At 41.8% G+C, this 21,498-nt stretch overlaps 1 protein-coding gene across 1 annotated transcript; it reads right to left on the reverse strand.

Annotated features, from left to right (window-relative positions):
* Window positions 1–4,498: 4,498 nt before the first annotated feature.
* Window positions 4,499–5,755, reverse strand: LOC136551864 (uncharacterized). The gene is made up of 3 exons (XM_066543405.1): window positions 5,725–5,755; window positions 5,357–5,665; window positions 4,499–5,283 (listed from the first exon to the last, which is right to left on the reverse strand). Exons 2-3 carry the CDS (start codon window positions 5,516–5,518, stop codon window positions 4,588–4,590), a joined length of 858 nt encoding a protein of 285 aa, XP_066399502.1. The 5' UTR covers window positions 5,519–5,665; window positions 5,725–5,755; the 3' UTR covers window positions 4,499–4,587.
* Between the last annotated feature and the right edge of the window lie 15,743 nt (window positions 5,756–21,498).

The following is a 21,498-nucleotide window of genomic DNA, read 5'->3' on the forward strand; positions in this document are numbered from 1 at the left end:
GTAATGACCGATATCGGCAACAGCAAGAAATGAGACGTCAGGAAGAGTGGAATCGACATAAAGATCATTGGAGATGTCCGTTCTTCATCCATTGCTGGGAAGAAGGTATTAAATTGCCAACTGTTGAAAATTGCCCTGAGTGTAATGGTTATTACGGAGTCAATCGTTCAGAAAGGAGGTTTCAACGTGGTAATCAGGGTTTGTCTATCAACGAGCCGATCAGAGGCAGAGCATCAGTGCATGATCGGCTGGGGGGCAGACTTAGTGTACATGAGAGGCTTGGTAAACGCGCTGGATATTTTCCAAGGAATCAAGAGGAGCTTGAGGAGATGGCAAACGCAAGAGTTCCCGATGAGGAAATATTCTACAGGGACCCTAATATACGTCGCGTAGAACCAACTAGGACTTGTTATCAGCCGGTTTGGAAGACCAAGTTTCCTCGATGGTGCCCAGAGGGTCTGACAAAGACGCAGAGAAGGAGGATGCAACGTGAGCGTCAGGAGGATTTATACCAGGAGGAAAATTCCTCCAATGAAAGGCCTGGTCATCAGCAGTGGCAGGTAAAACACAAAAATAAGGGTCCATCGGCAGATGTTAATATGGTATTCATGTTGCCGATGGAGTTTCTGGCAATATCTGATAATGAGGAAGAAGTTGTTCTCTCTGATCAAGTGGCTCAGCTAACACTAGATCCAATGATGGCTGTTTTTGAGAAACCTACCGATGACGAGAGACAGCATCTTAAAGCTTTATTTGTGAAGGGCAGAGTTGATGGGCAGCCTGTGTCTAAGGTACTTATTGATGGAGGGGCTACGATTAATATTATGCCTTACGTGATGTATCGGAAACTTGGTAGGGGAGAGCAAGACTTGACCAAAACCGATATGATGTTGAAAGATTTTGAAGGCAATGTGTCACCGGCTAAAGGGGCAGTGTGCGTTGAATTGACCATCGGCAGCAAAACCTTGGCAACGACGTTCTTTGTTATCAATGGCAGGGGTGCATATAATCTACTTCTAGGGAGGGATTGGATTCATGCTAATTGTTGTGTTCCTTCTACAATGCATCAATGCCTCGTACAGTGGATTGGGGATAAGATTGAGGTTGTCCCTGGTGATTCTTCTTATATCATTGCATCGGCAGAATCAGATACTTACGAGCGAACTAAATGCATATCAGGAGAAGCTTGGGAAAAAGAGTTCCTTAGAGTTGCTGATTATGAAATTCCACCGATCCAAGCAGTCGGTTCTGAAGAGGAGTTTTAATGGATAGGTTTGCCGATGATGGAAAATTAGGCCAAGGGTTCACATCGGCAGATGATTTAGTAGAAGTAGATATCGGTGATGGTGATAGGTCGAGGCCTACTTTTATTAGTGCTAAGTTAGATTCTAAGTGTAAGCAGCGAATAACAGATTTGTTAAAAGAATATAAAGATTGTTTTGCTTGGGATTATACTGAGATGCCTGGGTTAGACCGATCGATAGTTGAACATCGGTTACCTATCAAATCTGGATTTCGGCCACATTAGCAGCCAGCGCGCCGATGCAACCCTAATGTACTTCCTGACATTAAGGCCGAAATAACTAAATTAATTGAAGCAAAGTTTATTCGGCAATGTCGATACGCAGAGTGGATCTCTAATGTGGTTCCTGTTTATAAGAAAAATGGAAAACTTCGTGTTTGTATTGATTTCAGGAATCTCAACAAAGCCACACCGATGGATGGCTATCCAATGCCGATTGCTGATTTGTTGATTGATGCTGCGGCTGGACATCAAATTATTAGCTTCATGGATGGTAATGCAGGTTACAATCAAATATTCATGGCTGAGGAGGATATTCCCAAGACTGCTTTCAGATGTCCAGGACATGTGGGGTTGTTCGAGTGGATAGTCATGACGTTTGGTTTGAAAAATGCCGGTGCTACTTATCAAAGGGCTATGAACTTTATTTTTCATGAGTACATCGGCACATTAGTGGAGATCTACATTGATGATGTAGTGATTAAGTCTGGAGATATCACAGCACATTTAGCCGATCTGCGAAAGATACTGGAGTGCACAAGGAGGCATGGATTGAAGATGAATCCTAATAAATGTGCATTCGGTGTATCGGCAGGACAATTCTTGGGTTTTATGGTGCATCAACGGGGCATTGAAATCAGTGGGAAGTCTATTGATGCAATTAACAAGGTGATTGCTCCTGCCAATAAGACTGAATTGCAATCTTTGATCGGTAAGATTAATTTCATTAGAAGATTCATATCTAATCTGTCGGGTAAGATCAAGGCTTTCAGCCCACTACTTAAATTAAAAGCTGATCAGGAATTTGTATGGGGAGTTGAACAGCAATTAGCCCTTGATGAAATTAAGAAATATTTATCAAATCCTCCAGTGCTAGTTCCACCTCAACATGGGAAGCCTTTCAGGTTGTATTTGTCAGCTGATGATACAGTTATCGGTTCAGCTCTTATTCAAGAATTTGAAGGGAAGGAGCGTGTTGTTTATTATTTGAGCAGAAGATTAGTGGATGCTGAGACGAGGTATTCGGCTATCGAGAAATTGTGTCTGTGCTTATACTTTTCTTGTGTCAAATTAAGGCATTATTTGTTATCTGCCGAGTGTATGGTCATATGCAAAGACGATGTGGTCAAGTATATGCTGTCGATGCCGATATTAAGTGGTAGAATCGGCAAATGGATTTTAGCATTATCAGAATTTGAGCTACGCTACAAATCAACTAAGGCAGTTAAAGGGCAAGTGATGGCTGATTTTGTCACTCAGCATTGTAATACGGTGGATTCTTTGGGGATTGCTCCCTGGACACTTTTCTTCGATGGGTCCACATGTGGTGAAGGAGCAGGTATCGGCATTGTGTTAATTTCACCTCAAGGAAAGAAGTATGAGTTTTCATTGCCGATTGTTGCTACAGCGACAAATAATCAAGCTGAATACCAAGCCTTGATAAAGGGGTTAGAATTGCTGAAGGAGATACATGCCGATGTTGTTGAAATCTTTGGCGATTCTATGCTAGTTATAAATCAATTAGATGGAATTTATGAATGCCGAAGTGAAGCTTTGATTCCGTATTATGAAAGATGTTTGCAATTGTTGAAAGGATTTAGAGATTTTCGTCTTGAACATATCTCTCGATTGCATAATGAGGAAGCTAATCGACTAGCTCAGCATGCTTCAGGGTATCAGCCTATTCAGGAAGTGCTAACATCGGCAGTTGATACCGATGACTGGAGGAAAGAGATTGTCGATTATTTAAAGGATCCATGTAGAAAGGTCGAGAGACGTATAAGGTTCCAAGCTACCAAATATGTGCTCCTCGATGATGAATTATATTATCGAACTATAGATGGAGTTTTACTCAGATGTGTTAGCAATGATGAATCGAAAAGCTTGATGGGTGAAATTCATGAAGGAGTATGTGGGGCACATCAATCGGCTTTCAAGATGAAATGGATGATCAGAAGGAATGGGTACTATTGGCCGACTATTCTTGAAGATTGTTTTAAATATTTTAAGGGATGCCAGGGGTGTCAAAAGTTTGGTAATATTCAAAGAGCGCCTGCATCGGCTATGAATCCTATAATCAAACCATGGCCGTTCCGGGGATGGGCTATTGATCTCATTGGTCAGATCTATCCGCCATCGAGTAAAGGACATAAATTTATTCTGGTTGCTACCGATTATTTCACAAAGTGGGTTGAGGCAATTCCTTTAAAGAAGGTGACATCGGTCAATATGATTGATTTTGTGAAAGAGCATATTGTTTACCGATTTGGTATTCCTCAGACTATCACTACCGATCAGGGTACTATGTTTACATCAGGAGAATTTGATGAGTTTGCTGTAGGTATGGGAATTAAAATTTTAAATTCTTCTCCATATTATGCTCAAGCTAATGGTCAAGCTGAGGCTTCTAACAAAGGGATCATCAAACTCATTAAGCGCAAAATTGAAGAAAATCCTAGGAGGTGGCATACAGTATTAAATGAAGCCTTGTGGTCATATCGGATGTCATGCCATGGTGCAACCAAAGTAACGCCTTATCAGTTAGTATATGGACACGATGCAGTGTTGCCTTGGGAAATTAAGGTTGGCTCTAGACGAATACGTTCTCAAAATCAGCTGACAGCCGATGAGTATAATACTCTTATGAAAGATGAGTTGGAAGATGTGGCGGGTCATCGGTTAAGGGCTTTAGTTAGTATTGAAGAAAATAAGAAAAGAGTAGCTAGATGGTATGACAAGAAGGTGAAAGTAAAAGAGTTTGCCGATGGAGATCTGGTCTGGAAATTGATTTTACCGATTGGGACTAAAAGTTCAAAGTTTGGAAAGTGGTCTCCTAATTGGGAAGGTCCATATCGGATAAATCAGTCTATTCCTGGTAATGCATATATTTTAGAAACCCTCGAAGGGGTTGTGTTTCCCAGAGCGTTAAATGGAAAATATTTAAAGAAATATTACCCTAGTATCTGGACAGATGCATAAAAGTATAAGTGCCGATAACAGTACTATCGGCTAAGAATTATGCAAGGGTATCAATGTCTCATAAAGTGCCGATACAATAAATAAGATTACACGTTCAGCAAGGATTGGATAGCTAATATCGCACGCAGGCGAATCTGGTCGGCTTCTTCCATTTCTTTGATATCGTCATCGGCAGCACCCTCCACAGGCTTGAGTTTCTTCTTCATGGCTAAAGCTTTGCGAGCTTGGATATCTCTTTCTTGCAGAAGGGCTTTGACGGCATTGGGTAGCTGGCTTTCTTCTTGTTGAGCATGAGTTAAGGCTGCATCAATTTCTTTCAATTCAGCCAATAGAGCTGCCTTCCTTGCCGATAGATCCAAGATTTTCTGCTTAAGTGCAGCACCCGAAGTCTGCAAGTTGACGATGCCCTTGTGCTTCTCATCAGCGATTTGTTTCAGTTGTAGCATCTCTCCTTTAAGTTGAGCTTGAGCTGCTCTATCGGCAATGCGCTGAGCAGCCCGTTGATATTGCAGTTGACGGCTTTCTAAGTGAGCTGCTGGGAAGAGTATTTCTTCAACATCGGCAGGGACCTGGCCACGAATTGTTTTGAAGATTGCCTTTGCGGGGTCCGAGTCATCTACCAGTTGGGCGGTACTTTGCTGTAGCAAGTTCAGGAGGGTTTCCAACTTGGATTTAGTTTCTGCCGATATTGTTCCCAGTGCAAGGGAAGAACTTGTTTCCTCTCCATCGTCGTCAGAAATGTCAATGGCAAAGGAAAATAGGCTGTTCGGGGAATCTTGTTCCTGAAAGAAAGACAAGGAGATCAATCAGGGGTAAGTATGAGTATTGTAAAATCAGATAGGTTGATCGGTTTACCTGTTTCAAGGCAATTTCCTGTGCTTGACTGGAGGAAGCAACCTGGAGTATGTCGTGTGGATCGGCTGAGCTTGCCGATGGGATATCCTCTGTGACTTCATCGGTGGTAGGCTCTTGAGGTATGATGACCGATGACATTGGGGCAGATGTAGGGATCGGCATAGACCTTTGTCGTTTTGGCTGTGCTTCAGTATCTGTTGAAGCTTTGCGCTTTGCTTGGACATCGGCAACGATCGGCTGGGGGGCATCGACACTTGTTGGTTGTGAAGCTTGGGCATCTGGTACGTTTGCCGATGTACCCAATTGTTGCTGTAAAACAAGTGTGAGATATGATATTTAACAGATAAAATGTAAAGTCAAGAAGCTACCTCTGAAGGAGTGGTGCTTGATATCGGCGGAATTGCCAATGATGATCCAGTAGCAGCTCTTACCCCCTGATGATTAAGGTTAATATAGTTTGTGATTGGCATAAGTGAAAATAAACAAGGTTGTTACCTTAAAGGCTTTGACCAAGGTTGTAGCAGCGGCCGATGGAGTAGCCCTGGATATAGCCAATTTGGACTTAGAAGTGATGGTCTTGGTACGAATCTTCTGGTGGGTCAAAGCGGCTAAGGTGGGAGCGTTGTAGCCGATCGGCGATGTTGGGGAAATAGGCCGGAGGTTGAAGGGTTTCCCACTTTTGCTCACCGATGGTGCTGGGTGGTTAACCTGTTACAAGGGAGTCAGTTATTGATAAATGAAAGGAAAAGCAGAAGGGAGTTCAAAGAAACTTACCGCGTCGTCAGGGATGGCATATTCAGAATCGATCATGTGCCGATATGTGTGAGCAGAAGTCGCGAACAGTTGCTCTTTCCACTCTCGCCACCATTGCTTGTATGACTCGGTGATGAAAGATATTGGTGTCCAGGTGGATATATCAACATCTGTGGTATCGGCATCAGGAGAAAGTTGTACTACCTTGTTCCAGTCTGTTCCGCAGGTGATTGTTTCCCTGGGTTTGATCACATCGGCAAAGCAGAGTTTGATTGGCAGTTGCCCAAAAGCCAATTGGCGGGATACTGCCGATGGGTTGTAAAATTCATATGTAATGTTGGTGTTTTTCCCGCTGCCGAATGTGTTTACTGGAATTGCCCTGGGAGTGATGATAGCCATCATGAGCTCATTATCTTGATTCAGAGTGTCATCGGCAAAGTTGAAAAGAAGGGGGAATCTGTTTTCTTCGTCGATATAAGGCACCCAGGCCCTATGATCACGAGAAAGACCATTATAGAAGCTTTGAAAGAATCTGCCGATTTGGTCTTCGTTGGCTTCTGTTCCAGGAAGGACAATTATGGCTTCACCAAAATTGAGGGGTGAGCGTGTTGCCGATTCATCATCCCCGAGCACATAATCTTCGGCAATTTCTCGTGGGAATTGTTGAGCAAAAAAGTCCCATTGCAAACGTTTGTGCATATGGGCATTCAGCCACATGTTGATGAACCACCACGGGCCTCCCAGGTTGCCGATGGGTTCGCCAAGCAGAAGTTTCTGAGACACTTGGTGAAGAAGATGATAAGTGGAGCTCAGAAGGTATCGGCCAAGAGGAAACCTTACGCCATTAGCCAGAAGTTCAGCTGCAGGGAGGAAGGCGTTGGTTGGTCCTACTGATCGACCACAGAAGATAAATTTTTCTAACCACATATTCAGGAATGTGGCATGTTCCCTCTGGCTAGGTGTCCCGGTTTTCTGGTATTCTTGAATATATCCTGTCCAACCGCCGATGTTACGGGTATTCACTCTATATTCAGGCTTTCTACCATAGATGGAGCCTTCATCGGCAGTTGAGATGTCCAAGCCAGTAAGCATGTGGACATCGGCAAGGGTAGGGGTAGCTGGGCCATGTCCAAACATAAAAGTATTGGTCGTATCTGACCAGAAATAAGCAGCTGCAATTATCATTGATTCATTTTTCTGCATATCGGCAATAGAGAGCCTGATACATTGGTCTAACTTTCGTTCTGCCCAGTATACTTGCATCGATCTATTAACCCTCAAATACCAATCTTTCCACCCTTTGGTGGTTTTGGGCCAAGATCGGAATGTGTCTTTCCACAAGTTCAGAGAGAAATTTTGGGCTCTAAAGGGGATTCTGTTAACCTCTGCGTTGATCAGATCGGTTGGATCTGGGTTGCCCATTGGTCCAAGGCATTGGACGTGTGGCTGATCGGTTGGGATAATTAATTTGTTGCGCAGTTCCTAAGGTTATGGAATCCAGAAGACAGAAGAAAGGAAAAATCACCAACTGAATAAATTTGCAAAAAGATCAAAGTAAAAGGTAGTGGAAGTGGAGCGAACCGCGGGGACGTCGAAGTTGATGGCCATTGTCTTGAGGAAGGTGGAGATACGAGCCGAGAACTTGAAGTTAGCGCCGGAGAAGGGTTCTTGTTGGTTAAGGTCGCGCGGTTGTTCGTCGGAGTCGCCGCCGGAGAGAGAGAATGCCAAGGATTGGAGGCTGAAGATAGAGAATGAGGGTTCCGGAGAAATCTATTTATAAGCCGGCCAGAATAAGGGTATTTTGGACTTATCTCTATGACGCGCGCATATAGGTCAAGGCGGTGCAGGGGGATATGGTAACTATTCGCGCGATAATCAGGGGATTGTACAGATGAGTTGATAACAAATAATCATGACTTGGAAGGGATATTGATACATGATATTTTAATTCTTAAAATGGCAGCATTATCATGTTAAGATCTTGCCGATGGGTTGTTGTTTTGGTATCTCAATCAAGGCAAGAGTGGTTGGCGATTGTGCGATATTTACTGAAGTGCGTGGATCAAGATTAGATTTGATTGGATTTGATAGCAAATCAAGTTTTGGCTTGGGGAATGAGTTACGGTAATTGGGCAAAGGCAAGCGTTATCTGGAGTAAATTTCGGAGCATTAATGGTTTTATACTCCGAAATTGGGGGGCATGTGTTGACACCGTTTTTTGCACGTGTCAAAATAATCGGAGTGGACCAATCGGCAAGGGGAAAGTTATTGAATACTTTGATAGCCAATGAAAGCCAGTTTGTAAAAATGGTTGCCGATAGTTGGTGATGATCGATGGAAAGGTTGATTTGGACTCGGGCGTTGCCGATGAGGTTGGAGGAGTTGTTGTCGATGCCGATGAAAGGAGGCTTGAAGACTACTGCCGATGAGACAGGGAGTATGCCGATGAAGGAAGACTTGACGACTACTGCCGATGAAACAGGGAGTATGCCGATGAAGGAAGACTTAAAGACTACTGCCGATGAAACAGGGAGTATGCCGATGAAGGAAGACTTGAAGACTACTGCCGATGAAGCAGGGAATATGCCGATGGGAAGGAGGACAGTGAGATTTCCATCGTAATTGAGGCGGACAGGGAAATAGATAGGAGTTGATTTCCTTTTCTATATTTGTTAGGTTATGATTCGTGTAAGAGTCACGTGTTTCCTTAGATATGGGATTGGTGTCCTAGTTGTGTTTGGTTGTGTCTCTTTAGATCAGGGTATAAATATGGAGTAAGGGGCAATGTAATAGACAATATCAATCAATATCAAAACCAACTTTTTACTCCTATTTGCATCTACTTACTTTTCGGCGACTTCGTCAATTTGCATATTTTTCCTTTTTACGAGTTCTCATTGATTCGGCGAGCTGCATCGCTTCAGTGCGACCTTCGGCGATTCTCGAGTTCCGTGTGAGCACCTCTTGGCCGTGACTTCCGGGCGTATCGCTGTTGTCAGGACCAAAGTGTTCGTGTCTTCATCCTTGTCGATTAGCAGGTCAAATCGACTGGCACGCTTTGGATATCGATTCGGGTATTAGCCCTTTGTGTTTGCAGATCACTTTTGCATCAACACATCTTTTGGCACCTCTTGGCCGTGACTTCCGGGCGTATCGCTGTTGTCAGGACCAAAGTGTTCGTGTCTTCATCCTTGTCGATTAGCAGGTCAAATCGACTGGCACGCTTTGGATATCGATTCGGGTATTAGCCCTTTGTGTTTGCAGATCACTTTTGCATCAACAAGAAGACCGACCTTTTTCCTTCGTTTCTCATTATGTCGGTCACGGGAGCAGAGGAGTTACACTCGACTCGAGCGACTGGGCGAGTGGGCGACTAGGCGAGCGGCGGCGGCTCCAGCTAGGGTTGGCTCCAACCCAACGGCTGATGGAGGCGCCGGGATCCTGGCGGGCGGAGGCAGCAGGCAGCTGCGGCCAGCAGCCAGCAGGGGCATAGGGCCATCGGCTAGGGGCGACACCGACGCGGCGGTGACTCCGACGAGGGGCGACGCGGCGGCCGAGTAGGCGGCAGCACCGCAGCACCAACAGGGCAGCAGCCAGCAGGTATACCCTTTTTCTTTAGATTTGCCTTTTGAACTTTGTAATCGTTCAAAATTTTGATTAGGATTTAATAAATTGCAGATTATTCAAAATGTCCAAAAGAACATTGCACACATATTTTTCTTGTACAAGTAGTACATCAACTCCAGGCACTAATGACAGCATAAATCAACCAATTCGGCGTAGAGTGAAGTTTAGTCAATCCGATGTAGTTGGTGATCCAGGAAATTACATACCAATTGAAGAATATCCACCAGAAATTAGAGACCAAGTTAGAAGGGCATATGCTCTGAGATGTCCGACCCAACCTCGTAATCTTACCTTTGCTCGTAAATGGCAAAATGGTCAATGGAGATCATTTCATCAAACTTGGTTTGACGAGTTTGATTGGTTAGAGTATAGTGAGTCGAAGCAGCTTATTGCTTATATTGTTATCTTTTTTTTATCCGGGGAAACCTAAAAAATTTGGTAGTTCTATCTTTGCAAAGGATGGTTATACTAACTAGAAAAAAAGCTAAGGACAATCTTAATCGGCACGGTACTTGCAAGACTCACAATAATGCTAGGCTAAAGTGTGATGACTTTATGAACCAAAGAACAAATGTGGCTACAAGAATTGATGTAATTAGCAAGGAGGAAGAGAAAGATATGAGATTCGCTTTAAGTCTTCTTTAGATGTAGCAAGATTTCTCATAATGCAAGGTGATGCTTTTCGTGGACACGATGAGTCCTCTACTTCCAACAACAAGGGTACATATAGAGAGATGGTTGATTAGTACAAAGATAAAGTTGAGATTGTTAAGGATGCATACGATAAAGGTGCAAAAAATTGCACAATGATATCTCATCATATACAGAAGGACCTTACAAAAGCTTGTGCACAAGAAGTCATGTCAGTGATTATGGATGAGATTGGAGATAAAAAATTCTCTATATTGATTGATGAGTCCCGAGATGTATCAATAAAAGAACAGATGGCTGTAATTTTGAGGTTAGTAGATGACAACTCTATTTTTTACCTCGACTTTTACTTGTACACTTGTACTAACATGAAATAAAATATGGTTGTTTCTGTTGCAACTTCTACTCCAGCCATTGTAGATTTCTTGAACTATGTTACTCTAATAGTCAACACTATCGGCGCATCATGTATGGAAAGGATGCCTTGCTTGCAAACAATCATGATGTGTTGTTAGAAAAGTTGGAGAGTGGGGAGATTATCACTGAAAAAGGTTTGAACCAGGAATGTAGCCTAGCAAGGCCTGGAGATACTAGATGGGGTTCACATCTTAAAACTTTACTTCGTAGTTTGGTGATGTGGGAAGTTGTCATAGACATTCTTGAGATAGTAAAGAAAGACTCCGTTAAACCAGGAAATAATGGTGGAGCATTTGGTTTAATTGGTAAAATGGAGAGGTTTGATTTTGTGTTCATAATGCATTGAATGATAGAATTATTGAGCATCACAGACAGTCTGTCACGTGCTTTGCAAAGGAAGGATAAGACATTGTTGAGGCAATGCAATTGATCATAGATGTCAAAGAGCAGTTGTAGGATATGAGGGACAATGGATGGGATCCCTTATTCAAAAGAATGAAAACATTCTGTGATAAGAATGAGATTGAAGTGCTAGATATGGACAAGGAAATAAATGCTAGAGGGACATCTACACGTAGAAAGCAAAAGGTAACAAACATGCACTTGTACCATGTTGAGGTTTTCCTTGCTGCCATAGATGCCATTTTGTCTGAGATGAATCATCGATTTGGTGAAGTTAGTTCAGAATTATTAGTATGCATGGCTTGTCTTAACCCAAGGAACTCCTTCTCTAATTTTGATGTGGATAAGTTTGTGAGACTTGCTGAAATTTATGCTGTGGATTTTGATGTCGGTGACCTTCTTCTTTTGCCTGGTCAACTGAGAGGATTTGTCAGTCGTGCTAGAATAACTCAAGACTTTCTTGGATGTACAGAGCTTGGAAAGGTTGCTAAAATTATGGTCAAGACTAAAATGAACACATCTTATGGATTGGTGTATTGGCTTATTGAATTAACATTAATTCTTCCAGTGGCAATAACTTCAGTTGAGAGGATATTTTCTACTATGTCTATTGTAAAGACAGATTTGTGTAACAAAATGGGTGATGAATGGCTCAATGACTTAATGATATGTTACACTGAGAAGAAGATATTTAGAAGCATCAAGAATGACAAAATCATAAAATGATTTGAAGACATGAAAACCCGGCGTATGTTAGTGCCTCAGAACAATTTAGTGGTATGATATATGTTCTCTTCTACCTTCAAAACTTTGAAGTTAAATACTTGAAATTTGTGTCACTAATTTATTTTTTCTTGTATAGATTGCTTCTAATGATTCATGAAGAATACAACAGCGTGAATGCATCATCATCTATCGATCTTTTGTTGGTTAGTTCTAAAAATTGTATCTTTTACTTCTTATACGTTTTATGATGCACTTTCGATTGTTTATCATAGTTATCATGTAAAAGGTTTAAAACTGCTATATCTTAGCTTTGTATGGGATATAATTGAGTGAAGTTGGTCTAGCTCTTTTTGGCCCAGCCCCTCCTAAGTATTTTTTCTAGATCCGCCACTGGACGTGGGCTCTCCACACTGGCGCTGCTTCCACCGAGCATTCGTCTCCATCCGTGCGCTATATGGTGGCACTGGCACCATGGTCTCTAAAACTTTTTTATACATTCCTCTATGGTCACAACCACACATATGTTGTCAATCAAAAAGAAAGAAAAAGAAAACTTAAGCAACGTGTCCAAATAAAACGTGATGATTTTAATACTTGGTTATGTGGATTTGGTTGTTTTTTCTGAATTACATAGTATAACGCAGACACTCACAACGCGCACACACTCACCCTTATGAATCCTACCCCTATGAGCATCTTTGAATCTAGAACCTAATGTGCTACTGAAGCTCTCGTAATCACTTGCTTACAAACCCTTTCGCCAAAAAGAAAAGACTTCATGAATACCTATTGTATGTTATGGTCGGTAAAATAGTATTAACTGATTTATTTTCTAGCAATACTCCAATGAACCTTGTGTACACATTACATTAGCGTCGTCTTGGCGACTTCATCATCTTCCTATTTATTTTATTCGTTTCGATAAAAAACCACCGAACTCGCCTCTGCCACACGCACTAAAATGGACTTCATCGAAAGCTTAAACAAAACGGACTTGCTAGCGCCTAGACATCGCGTCCGGACGTTGTCCGCACAGGGAGTGAATGAGCGCCTAGCACATCGGGCTCGTAAGGGAGCACAGCAGTAGTGGTCCCACACCATCCAGGATGATCCAGGACATCGTCCGCACCGCTGGCCGCTTCCCACGTGCATTCCATGTGTAACACCCGATGTACTTTTAAAACATTCAGATGCAACATTTCTAACATACAAAAGAAGACATATGAAATACTTGAAACAAGCATCTGAAACATTTGCAAAAATACAGGAAAACTATTGCAAACATATGCAACATTCAGATGAAACAATTACAAACATACATATGAAACACCTAAAAACACTTGAAACATATGCTTGCAACATCCATGTATATGCAACATCTAGATCTACTTTTGCAACATCCAGACAAAGCACTTGCAACATTCGTTTGGAATAGATGAAATATTTGGAACACACACTTAAAATATACATGTATAGCCATTACAACATATGCAACATCCCGATCTACTTTTGCAACATCGATATACAACACTTTCAACATACCTCGAAAACAACTGAAACACTTGAAACATATTATTGCAACATATGCTTTCAACATAGCATTTGCTTGCTACTTGGACGAATGGAGGCTCATCGATGTAGAGCTCGAAGCCGTGGAGTGGTGCGAAGGTTGCTAGTGTGAAGCTCGTCGGTGGCACGGACATCGGCAGGGTGAAAGGTCCTAATGGCTAGAGGGGGGTGAATAGCCTATTGAAATTTTCTACAACAATACTTAGCAAGCCAGTTAGACAATTATGAGACGAAGCAAGTGTTGCGCTAGCCTACTAAATTGCAAACCACCTACCACAATTCTAGTTTATATAGTTTCTATCCACACAATGACTATGTCACTACACTAAGTTAGTGTGCTCTCAAAGGCTAACTAAAGAGCCATACTAACTAAACTAACAAGCTCTCATGACTATCTACACTAAAAAGCTTGACTAGTTTACGGTAATGTAAAGAGAGTGAGAAAGATGGTTATACCGATGAGTCAAGGAATGAACCAATCAATCACAAGAATGAATACCAATGGAGACCAATCACCTCAGAATCAAATGATGACACAATGATTTTTACCGAGGTTCACTTGCTTACCGGAAAGCTAGTCCTCATTGTGGCGATTCACTCACTTGGAGGTTCATGCGCTAATTGGCATCACATGCCAAACCCTCAATACGATGCCGCACAACCAATACAAGATGAGGATCACACAAGCCACGAGCAATTTACTAGAGTACCTTTTGGCTCTCCGCCGGGGAAAGGTCAAGCACCCCTCACAATCACCATGATCGAAGCTGGAGACAATCACTAACCTCTGCTTGATGATCCTCGCTGCTCCAAGCTATCTAGGTGGCGGCAACCACCAAGAGTAACAAGCGAATCCCACAGTGAAACACGAACACCAAGTAGCTCTAGATGCAAACACTCAAGCAATGCACTTGGATTCTCTCCCAATCTCACAAAGATGATGAATCAATGATGGAGATGAGTGGGAGGGCTTTAGATAAGCTCACAAGGTTGCTATGTCAATGCAAATGGCCAAGAGAGTGAGCTAGAGCTGGCAATGGGGCTTAAATAGAAAGCCCCTACGAATAGAGCCGTTGGCTCTCTGTTCCCTGAGAAATCAGGGCGACCGGATGCGTCGGTCAGATCGACCAGACACGGGACCCTAGCATCCGGTTGCCCGATGCTTGTCATGTGTCATCGGCTTCAAACATTGATCGCCCGATCTCAATGGTCATCGGAGCACTTAAGTTGTGACCGAACGCGCTATAGTGTAGGACTAGACACAAGACCCTAGCATCCGATCACTTCTAGTAAGGTTCCACTCATGACCGGACGCGTCCGGTCACGCCCGACCAAACATAGGACCCTAGCATCCGGTCACTTCCAGTAAGCTTCTAGAGGTGACAATTCATGACCAGACGCAGCATCAGTGTCAGGTCCTTACTCCTCTTCTTTGTGCTGCCACATCAGCGAGACCGGATGTACCCCACCAGTGTTCGGTCATGAAGTGACCCAGCGTCCGGTGCATTCTGTGAAACCCTGTCTTTTCTGTATAGGGCGCTGGTGGCACCGTCGGACTGTTCGCACTCTACGGGCGGACTCTCCACCGGTGAAGTTTCGAACCCTTGCTCCCAGTGCTAAACACAATGTGTATCACCTTTGTTCATGTGTGTTAGCATATTTTTCATAAACATTTTCAAGGGTGTTAGCAATCCACTAGATCTGCAAATGTAATGAGTTAGAGCATCTAGTGGCACTTTGATAACCGCATTTTGATACGAGTTTCACCCCTCTTAATAGTATGACTATCGAACCTAAATGTGATCACACTCGCTAAGTGTCTTGATCACCAAAATGAAAAGGCTCCTACCACTTATACCTTTGCCTTGAGCCTTTTATTTTTTCTTTTACTTCTTTTCCAAGTCCAAGCACTTAATCATCACCATGGCAACACCATCATCATGTCATGATCTTCATTTGCTTCACCACTTGGAGTAGTGCTACCTATCTCATAATCACTTTGATAAACAAGGTTAGCACTTAGGGTTTCATCAATTCACCAAAACCAAACTAGAGCTTTCAATCTTTCCCTTTTAGGTAATTGATAACAACCCTTTCACAAAGATATGAATTGAAATTCATTTGAATCCATGTTGCTTGCCCAAGCATATTTACCATGTGTAAAAGGATATGGACAAGTTTCATGAATCTCATATGGTAGCAATTGCTCCCCCTATATATCTGCTAAGAGTTTGGATAGTAGCTTGCATATATGATTAGATAGGAAATATAGGAGACAATGTCAACCAAATGATGCTAAGGTATAAAAAATGGACATTTGAAGCGTGATACCAATCGAAGTGCACCAATATACCATCCTTAGCACCATGAGTAACTAGACATACATAAAAACTAGAATACCCCGTGAGATCAACATTAGAAGTAAGGGTCTAGTTTTCATAATAGGAGCATGAGTCTAGTTACTTATCCTATGCATGCTAGTTTTTCATTTTATCATTCAAACCTACAACTAGCATACACCACACAAGCATGGATATTTGAAATTTAAAACTTGTGCCATGCAAGCAAACATATGAAGCTCCCCCTACTTGTGTTCTTAAAATTTTAATTGATCCCCTTCCTTTGTTATATCTCTCCCCCTATGTCAAGTTTTTGCCCTATCACTTATATCTTTGTTTCTTTCCCCTTTGTTGTCTTTTCATTATCTTTGTACACTATTTCTCTCCCTTTATCATCAATGACCACAAAGGTTCAAAATGTAGATAGGTTGAGATTATCAATGTCAATCAATGGGATGAGGATCATTTTCCCAAATAGGGTCCAATCTAGATCATTTGCCAAAGAAATTTAACTTGATTTAATCCAAGGACAAGCTTCTTCACACCTCCAAATGAGGGTTATCTTGTACCATGTTGAGTTAAACCCTTATAGTTTATTTTCTAGATCAAACACTAGGTTTTCAAGCCCACAAACATGTCATATGCTACCACTAGACCAAATTAAGCATAGAAGCAATAGTGATACCATACAAGCATCAAATTCATTTGATTTTTATGAATGTGCCTATTAAATGTGAAAGATGTCTAGATACACTAAACATGTCCTTAGTAAGAATGTATGCCATGCCAATCAACTTTTACATTGGATTGCTCGAAGAAGAGGCATGTCATTTGCTTCATCACTTGGAGTAGTGTTACCTATCTCATAATCACTTTGATAAACTAGGTTAGCACTTAGGGTTTTATCAATTTACTAAAACCAAACTAGAGCTTTCATAGGGGCAGGAAACAGGCGGATGGAGCATGGTCGTGATAGGGAGGCATGAGTCCAAGAGCGAGCTAGCGAGCGCCTAGCGCATTGGGCTTGCTATGCGTGGTGCGGGTAGGCAGAGAGGGCGTGGGTGGGGGTGGTGCGGTCGAGGATGGGGTCTGTCTGGGAGGGGGCAACGTGGGCGAGTGCGGGGTCTGTCCGGACGGATGAATGCCCTAAACTAAAGCAAACCGGAATTATTTAATTTGCCACTTGAGTGGGGTCCACATGGTAGGGAAAAAGTGTGACGCTATCCAATGATGGTGTCTTATCGCCAATTCAATTCGAGTGATCGTTCACTCGGATTGGGATGTAGCGAACGATCACACCACGCCTCCCCCTCCTAGTGCGCTTTCCTATAGCCGCTAACATCATCAAAAAGAAAAATATTTATTTTCAAAATGCTATAACTTAAGAACGATGTATCCGTTTTTAATTCCGTCTACACTAGTGTGTTCAACGCAACAAGGCAAACAAAACTAGACCCCACTTGCACATGTTTCGAAGAATTTTTTCCCAGTGACAATTCATGTATATTAAATTATAACATTATAAGTTATAACTTACGATTGTCCTAGTATTTTCTTAAATTAAACTTGGTTTATTAAATTATATGCATGCAACTTGTATATTGTTGTTATTATGTTGAAGTTATAAAGTTGTAACTTTTTCATCTAGCTTTTATGTGCAAATTTTGCCACATAACTTGTAGTTATTAAATTTTTACAGCGGAACTTTTATGTATAACTTTCTGCACATAACTTGTAGTTATTAACTTGTAGCTATTAAATTTTATGTCTAGCTTTTTGCACATAAGCTGTTTGGTTTATTATATTTGCATATAACATGCAGATATTAACTTGTATATTGAAATTGGTTTAATTAAATTATATGCCTAAGTTTTGTTTGCAATTTTTATATCTGATCTTTTGTTCACAAATGGATACTTAATTAGCCATTGTGATAGGACTTTTAATTTGTTTTGTTAAATCTTATATGCATATTTGTCAGGTTGCACTTTAAAATGCCAAACTTGTTCCAGCTGATATTTGTCATCACTTCTCAGAAAGATTCATCAGATATAGTCTAGCACGCAATTCCTATATGTGAGGCATTGACATAGCTATTTGTGCACTCATAAGGAGAATCAATTCTTATTACCTACAATACGAGACATAGCTGTGCAACAAGTAAGATTTTTTATATTGTACCTATTGTTTTGTGTTTGAATCCTTATCGTTGCACCTTTTAAAATTTGTTAGGGTATAAAGCTTTTAAATTATATATCAATAGGGTATAATAGGTATGATTTTCTACTTAAGTTATTACATTCATTGCTATTGAAATAGTTTCTTCTGCTTTTTCTTAAGATTATGTATTCAATTGTGCTTCTTACGTTACTCTATAAATTTGTTCTAAATGTTTTTGGGTGCTAGGTTAAATAACATAGTTATTTATCTAATTTAGTTGATTAATTTATTGTACCAAGTTATGTGTCTAGCTTGTGTTTCTATGTGTATGTTACCTAACTTATTTGATTAAATTACTGTACAGAGTTATGTATCTAACTTTTATTTTCATGTGTATGCTAACTAACTTATTTGATTAACTTACTATACTTAGTTTCATGTTTTATCACACTATGTTAGATAATCATTTTAGTGTTTCTATTAACTTATGTGTTTCTTGTTGTCAACTTTATTATTTTTATTTATTATTTTAAATATTAAATAGTTTGTAGATCTTAGTCAAGACACAGGGATTGTTAATATCCTATGCTGCTGAGAAGTTAAAGTTATTATGAAACTTGTTATACAAGTTTGCAACATCTTATGGAATTTCCTGTGCAGTATAGGCTGTAAAAGTTACTTTTATTTTGCTCCCCCACCCATTTTAAACCCTTTTTCCCATGTTCCCGAATAATTAGTTCCTGAAACGAAAAGAAAAATGCTCCTAAAGAGAATGTTTTTTGCGTAGCTATTCTCAAAATTTAAATTATGCATGGGTCTCTGTTCGCAAAAAAAGAGAGAAAAGGTAATGTTATATAACATAGCATCCTTAACTTATTCCTTAAGTTTATACAGAGTAACTCAGTTAGTGTCCGGTACGATGTCACACCCAATTTTAAGGATAAAATTGAATGCATAAAGCTCATGTGTGCCCAGGGATCAGTCACACACATAAGTTAACAAATATATAAAAAAAAGTATCATCACGGTGTATCTTACATCACGATTAATAATATCACATAGTCTTACACAACATAGCGGAAGATTAAATGTAAACTCTCTCGTGGAACTTCATAACAGGGAAGGTCAACTGGTTGACCACAAGCCTAATAATCTTCAGGAAACTCCTCATACCCGTTGTTATCTGTTACCCATTCCGGGATTTTTATCCAAATATAGAAAGTAAACAAGCGTAAGTACGTCCCGTACTCAACAAGATAACATGGGGTCATGAAGCTCAAAAAGGTTGACACTGGTTTACTGCAGTTAGCACTTTTAGTAAGTCAAAATTTTATTATCAAGTATTATCAAGTTATGCTTAAGCTCCCTTTTCAACCCACTTAATCATATATCAGAACCAATTGAGTCATGAAACATCATCATAATATCATCATAGTCATCATATATAAACAACATTATAAGTAGACATTTATTTTGTGGGTTTTCCGGGCCACTCGTGACCAGTAAGCACGGACTGTTATAACAGTTTGTTATCCTCTACAGAGGTGGTGCATATTCACCGTGAGTCGTGATTCCCATATGCCCGGGTTAATTACTCCCATATCACTACCAAGGTGAGCGGGCAGGGTACACTATGAAGCCATTTCATAGGTTTCTCTAACAATTTAGGGCCACTAGGTTTCCTCGACAGGCAGATGTAGGAACCCCCCTTTATTATGGCACATATCCATCGCGGCTATACACATAGGAACAGAGTCAGTCCTATACCTAACATGGCAAGCCCCTCTTGCGCCATAAAGGTAACCTCTAACAAGCTAGAAAATGTCCTATTACTGAGCTAAAGTTAGAGCCATATGACTCTCACGGTTGCACTGTCAGTCCCAGCTTTTGCCGATAGATAAGTCCTTATGGAGGGCCAGGAGCAACATGATCAAAAATCATTTGCACCTTTACCCTATGGATCAGTTGTTATAAATCATGTTATACATTTAGTTCCATAGAACCATTAACCATCATATAGATCATGTTCAGTTAGAGCACTAGCAATCTACCCATATGCAATTAACCCATAGGAGTCAAGGGAACATGTCATCAAATGACTAGAATGTCCTTATGGTTATCAAAGTTGGACACATGCACATGAGTAAATGATTAAAGTGAATAGGACATCAAGGTAGTCCCATGCTATACTTGCCTTGGTTCACAAACTCTTACTGGTCCTGTTGGTCGTCGAAGAACTCTTGGTCTCCAACGTTCTCCTCACCGTCTGAACACGACCAACACGGCAACACACAACATTCCAGGAACATTCATGCAAAGCAAACAATCCTATAGTTAGAACAGTACACCAATAGTATAGAAAACAAGATAAAATGTTTATGAAAATAATCTACGTCTCGCTACGATCACGTCAACGCGAAGTTCACGAGAATCGGAGCTAAAACGCGAAAGTTATGAATTAAATGGGGTTTTCTATCACACTTTATTTAATTAAACCTAACCATGAAATTTAAAAGTTGCAAAATTGATTACCAGTGGTACTAACACGTAGATTATGAAATTACGAAGCTAACGCAATTTGAACGGGTTAATTCGGAGCTAAAACGAAGTTTTTATGAGCAAAACAAATCTAGTGGCATTTCTGTAAATACTGAAAATGTATTTTGGACTAAAACTAGTATACTTTACGTTTTCAAAATGAGAAAGCGTACTCTAGAAACTACGCTAGGGATGGCGGGTTCAATTCATCTGAAATCGAGGGACCCTTTAGCAAAGTTACACGCGAAAGGGTATCGGCCACTAAGAGCCGTTGAATCAAGGACGATCGGCTCAGATTAGATCAGGGAAATGAGAGAGAAGGAGATGACGGCCAGAACAGTAGCTTCCGCGGTGGGGCCTGCCATTGCCGACGACGTGGAGCTCGTTGGTGTGCGGGAAACTCGGACTACGGGCCACGGTGTGCCCAACCGAGGCCACGAGGAAGATGGTGAGTTCCACCCCGGGACAAAACACTGCCCGGGGGATGGCTCGCCCAGCACCCGCCATGACCGGCAGCGAGGAGGAGCTCGCCGGTGTACCCGAAAACGGCCATACAAGGCACCAATTGCCAAAGGAAACGGTCGGGGAAGGAGAGGAGGGCACGGCGAATCTCACCATGGGAAAAATGGAGACGGAGGCGGCTCGGGGATGGCTGTTCGCGCGGAGTTGCGGATGGCGGATCCCGATGATGCGCGTGCGGCTTCCTCGTGCACAGGGGAACGCGAGAGGGAGTGGGGAAGGCAGCAGGGGAAGCGGCTCAGGCGGGGCTTCATTTTTGTAGAGGCAGGGGCGTGGGGAAGGGGCGCTCCCACGCCGCGGGACGTGGGCGCAGCGGTTGTGGCCATGACTGGCTTGACCAGGCGCGGCGCAGAGGTGGGGGATGGCGCTGACTTGTGGCCCCGAGCTGTCAGCGGCAGAGGCGCGGCGGCAGTTGAGGCGAGTAGCACGGCTGCGGTTGCC

This window comes from Miscanthus floridulus, chromosome 4 (genome assembly GCF_019320115.1).
Source record: "Miscanthus floridulus cultivar M001 chromosome 4, ASM1932011v1, whole genome shotgun sequence".
Classification (NCBI taxonomy): Eukaryota; Viridiplantae; Streptophyta; class Magnoliopsida; order Poales; family Poaceae; genus Miscanthus; species Miscanthus floridulus.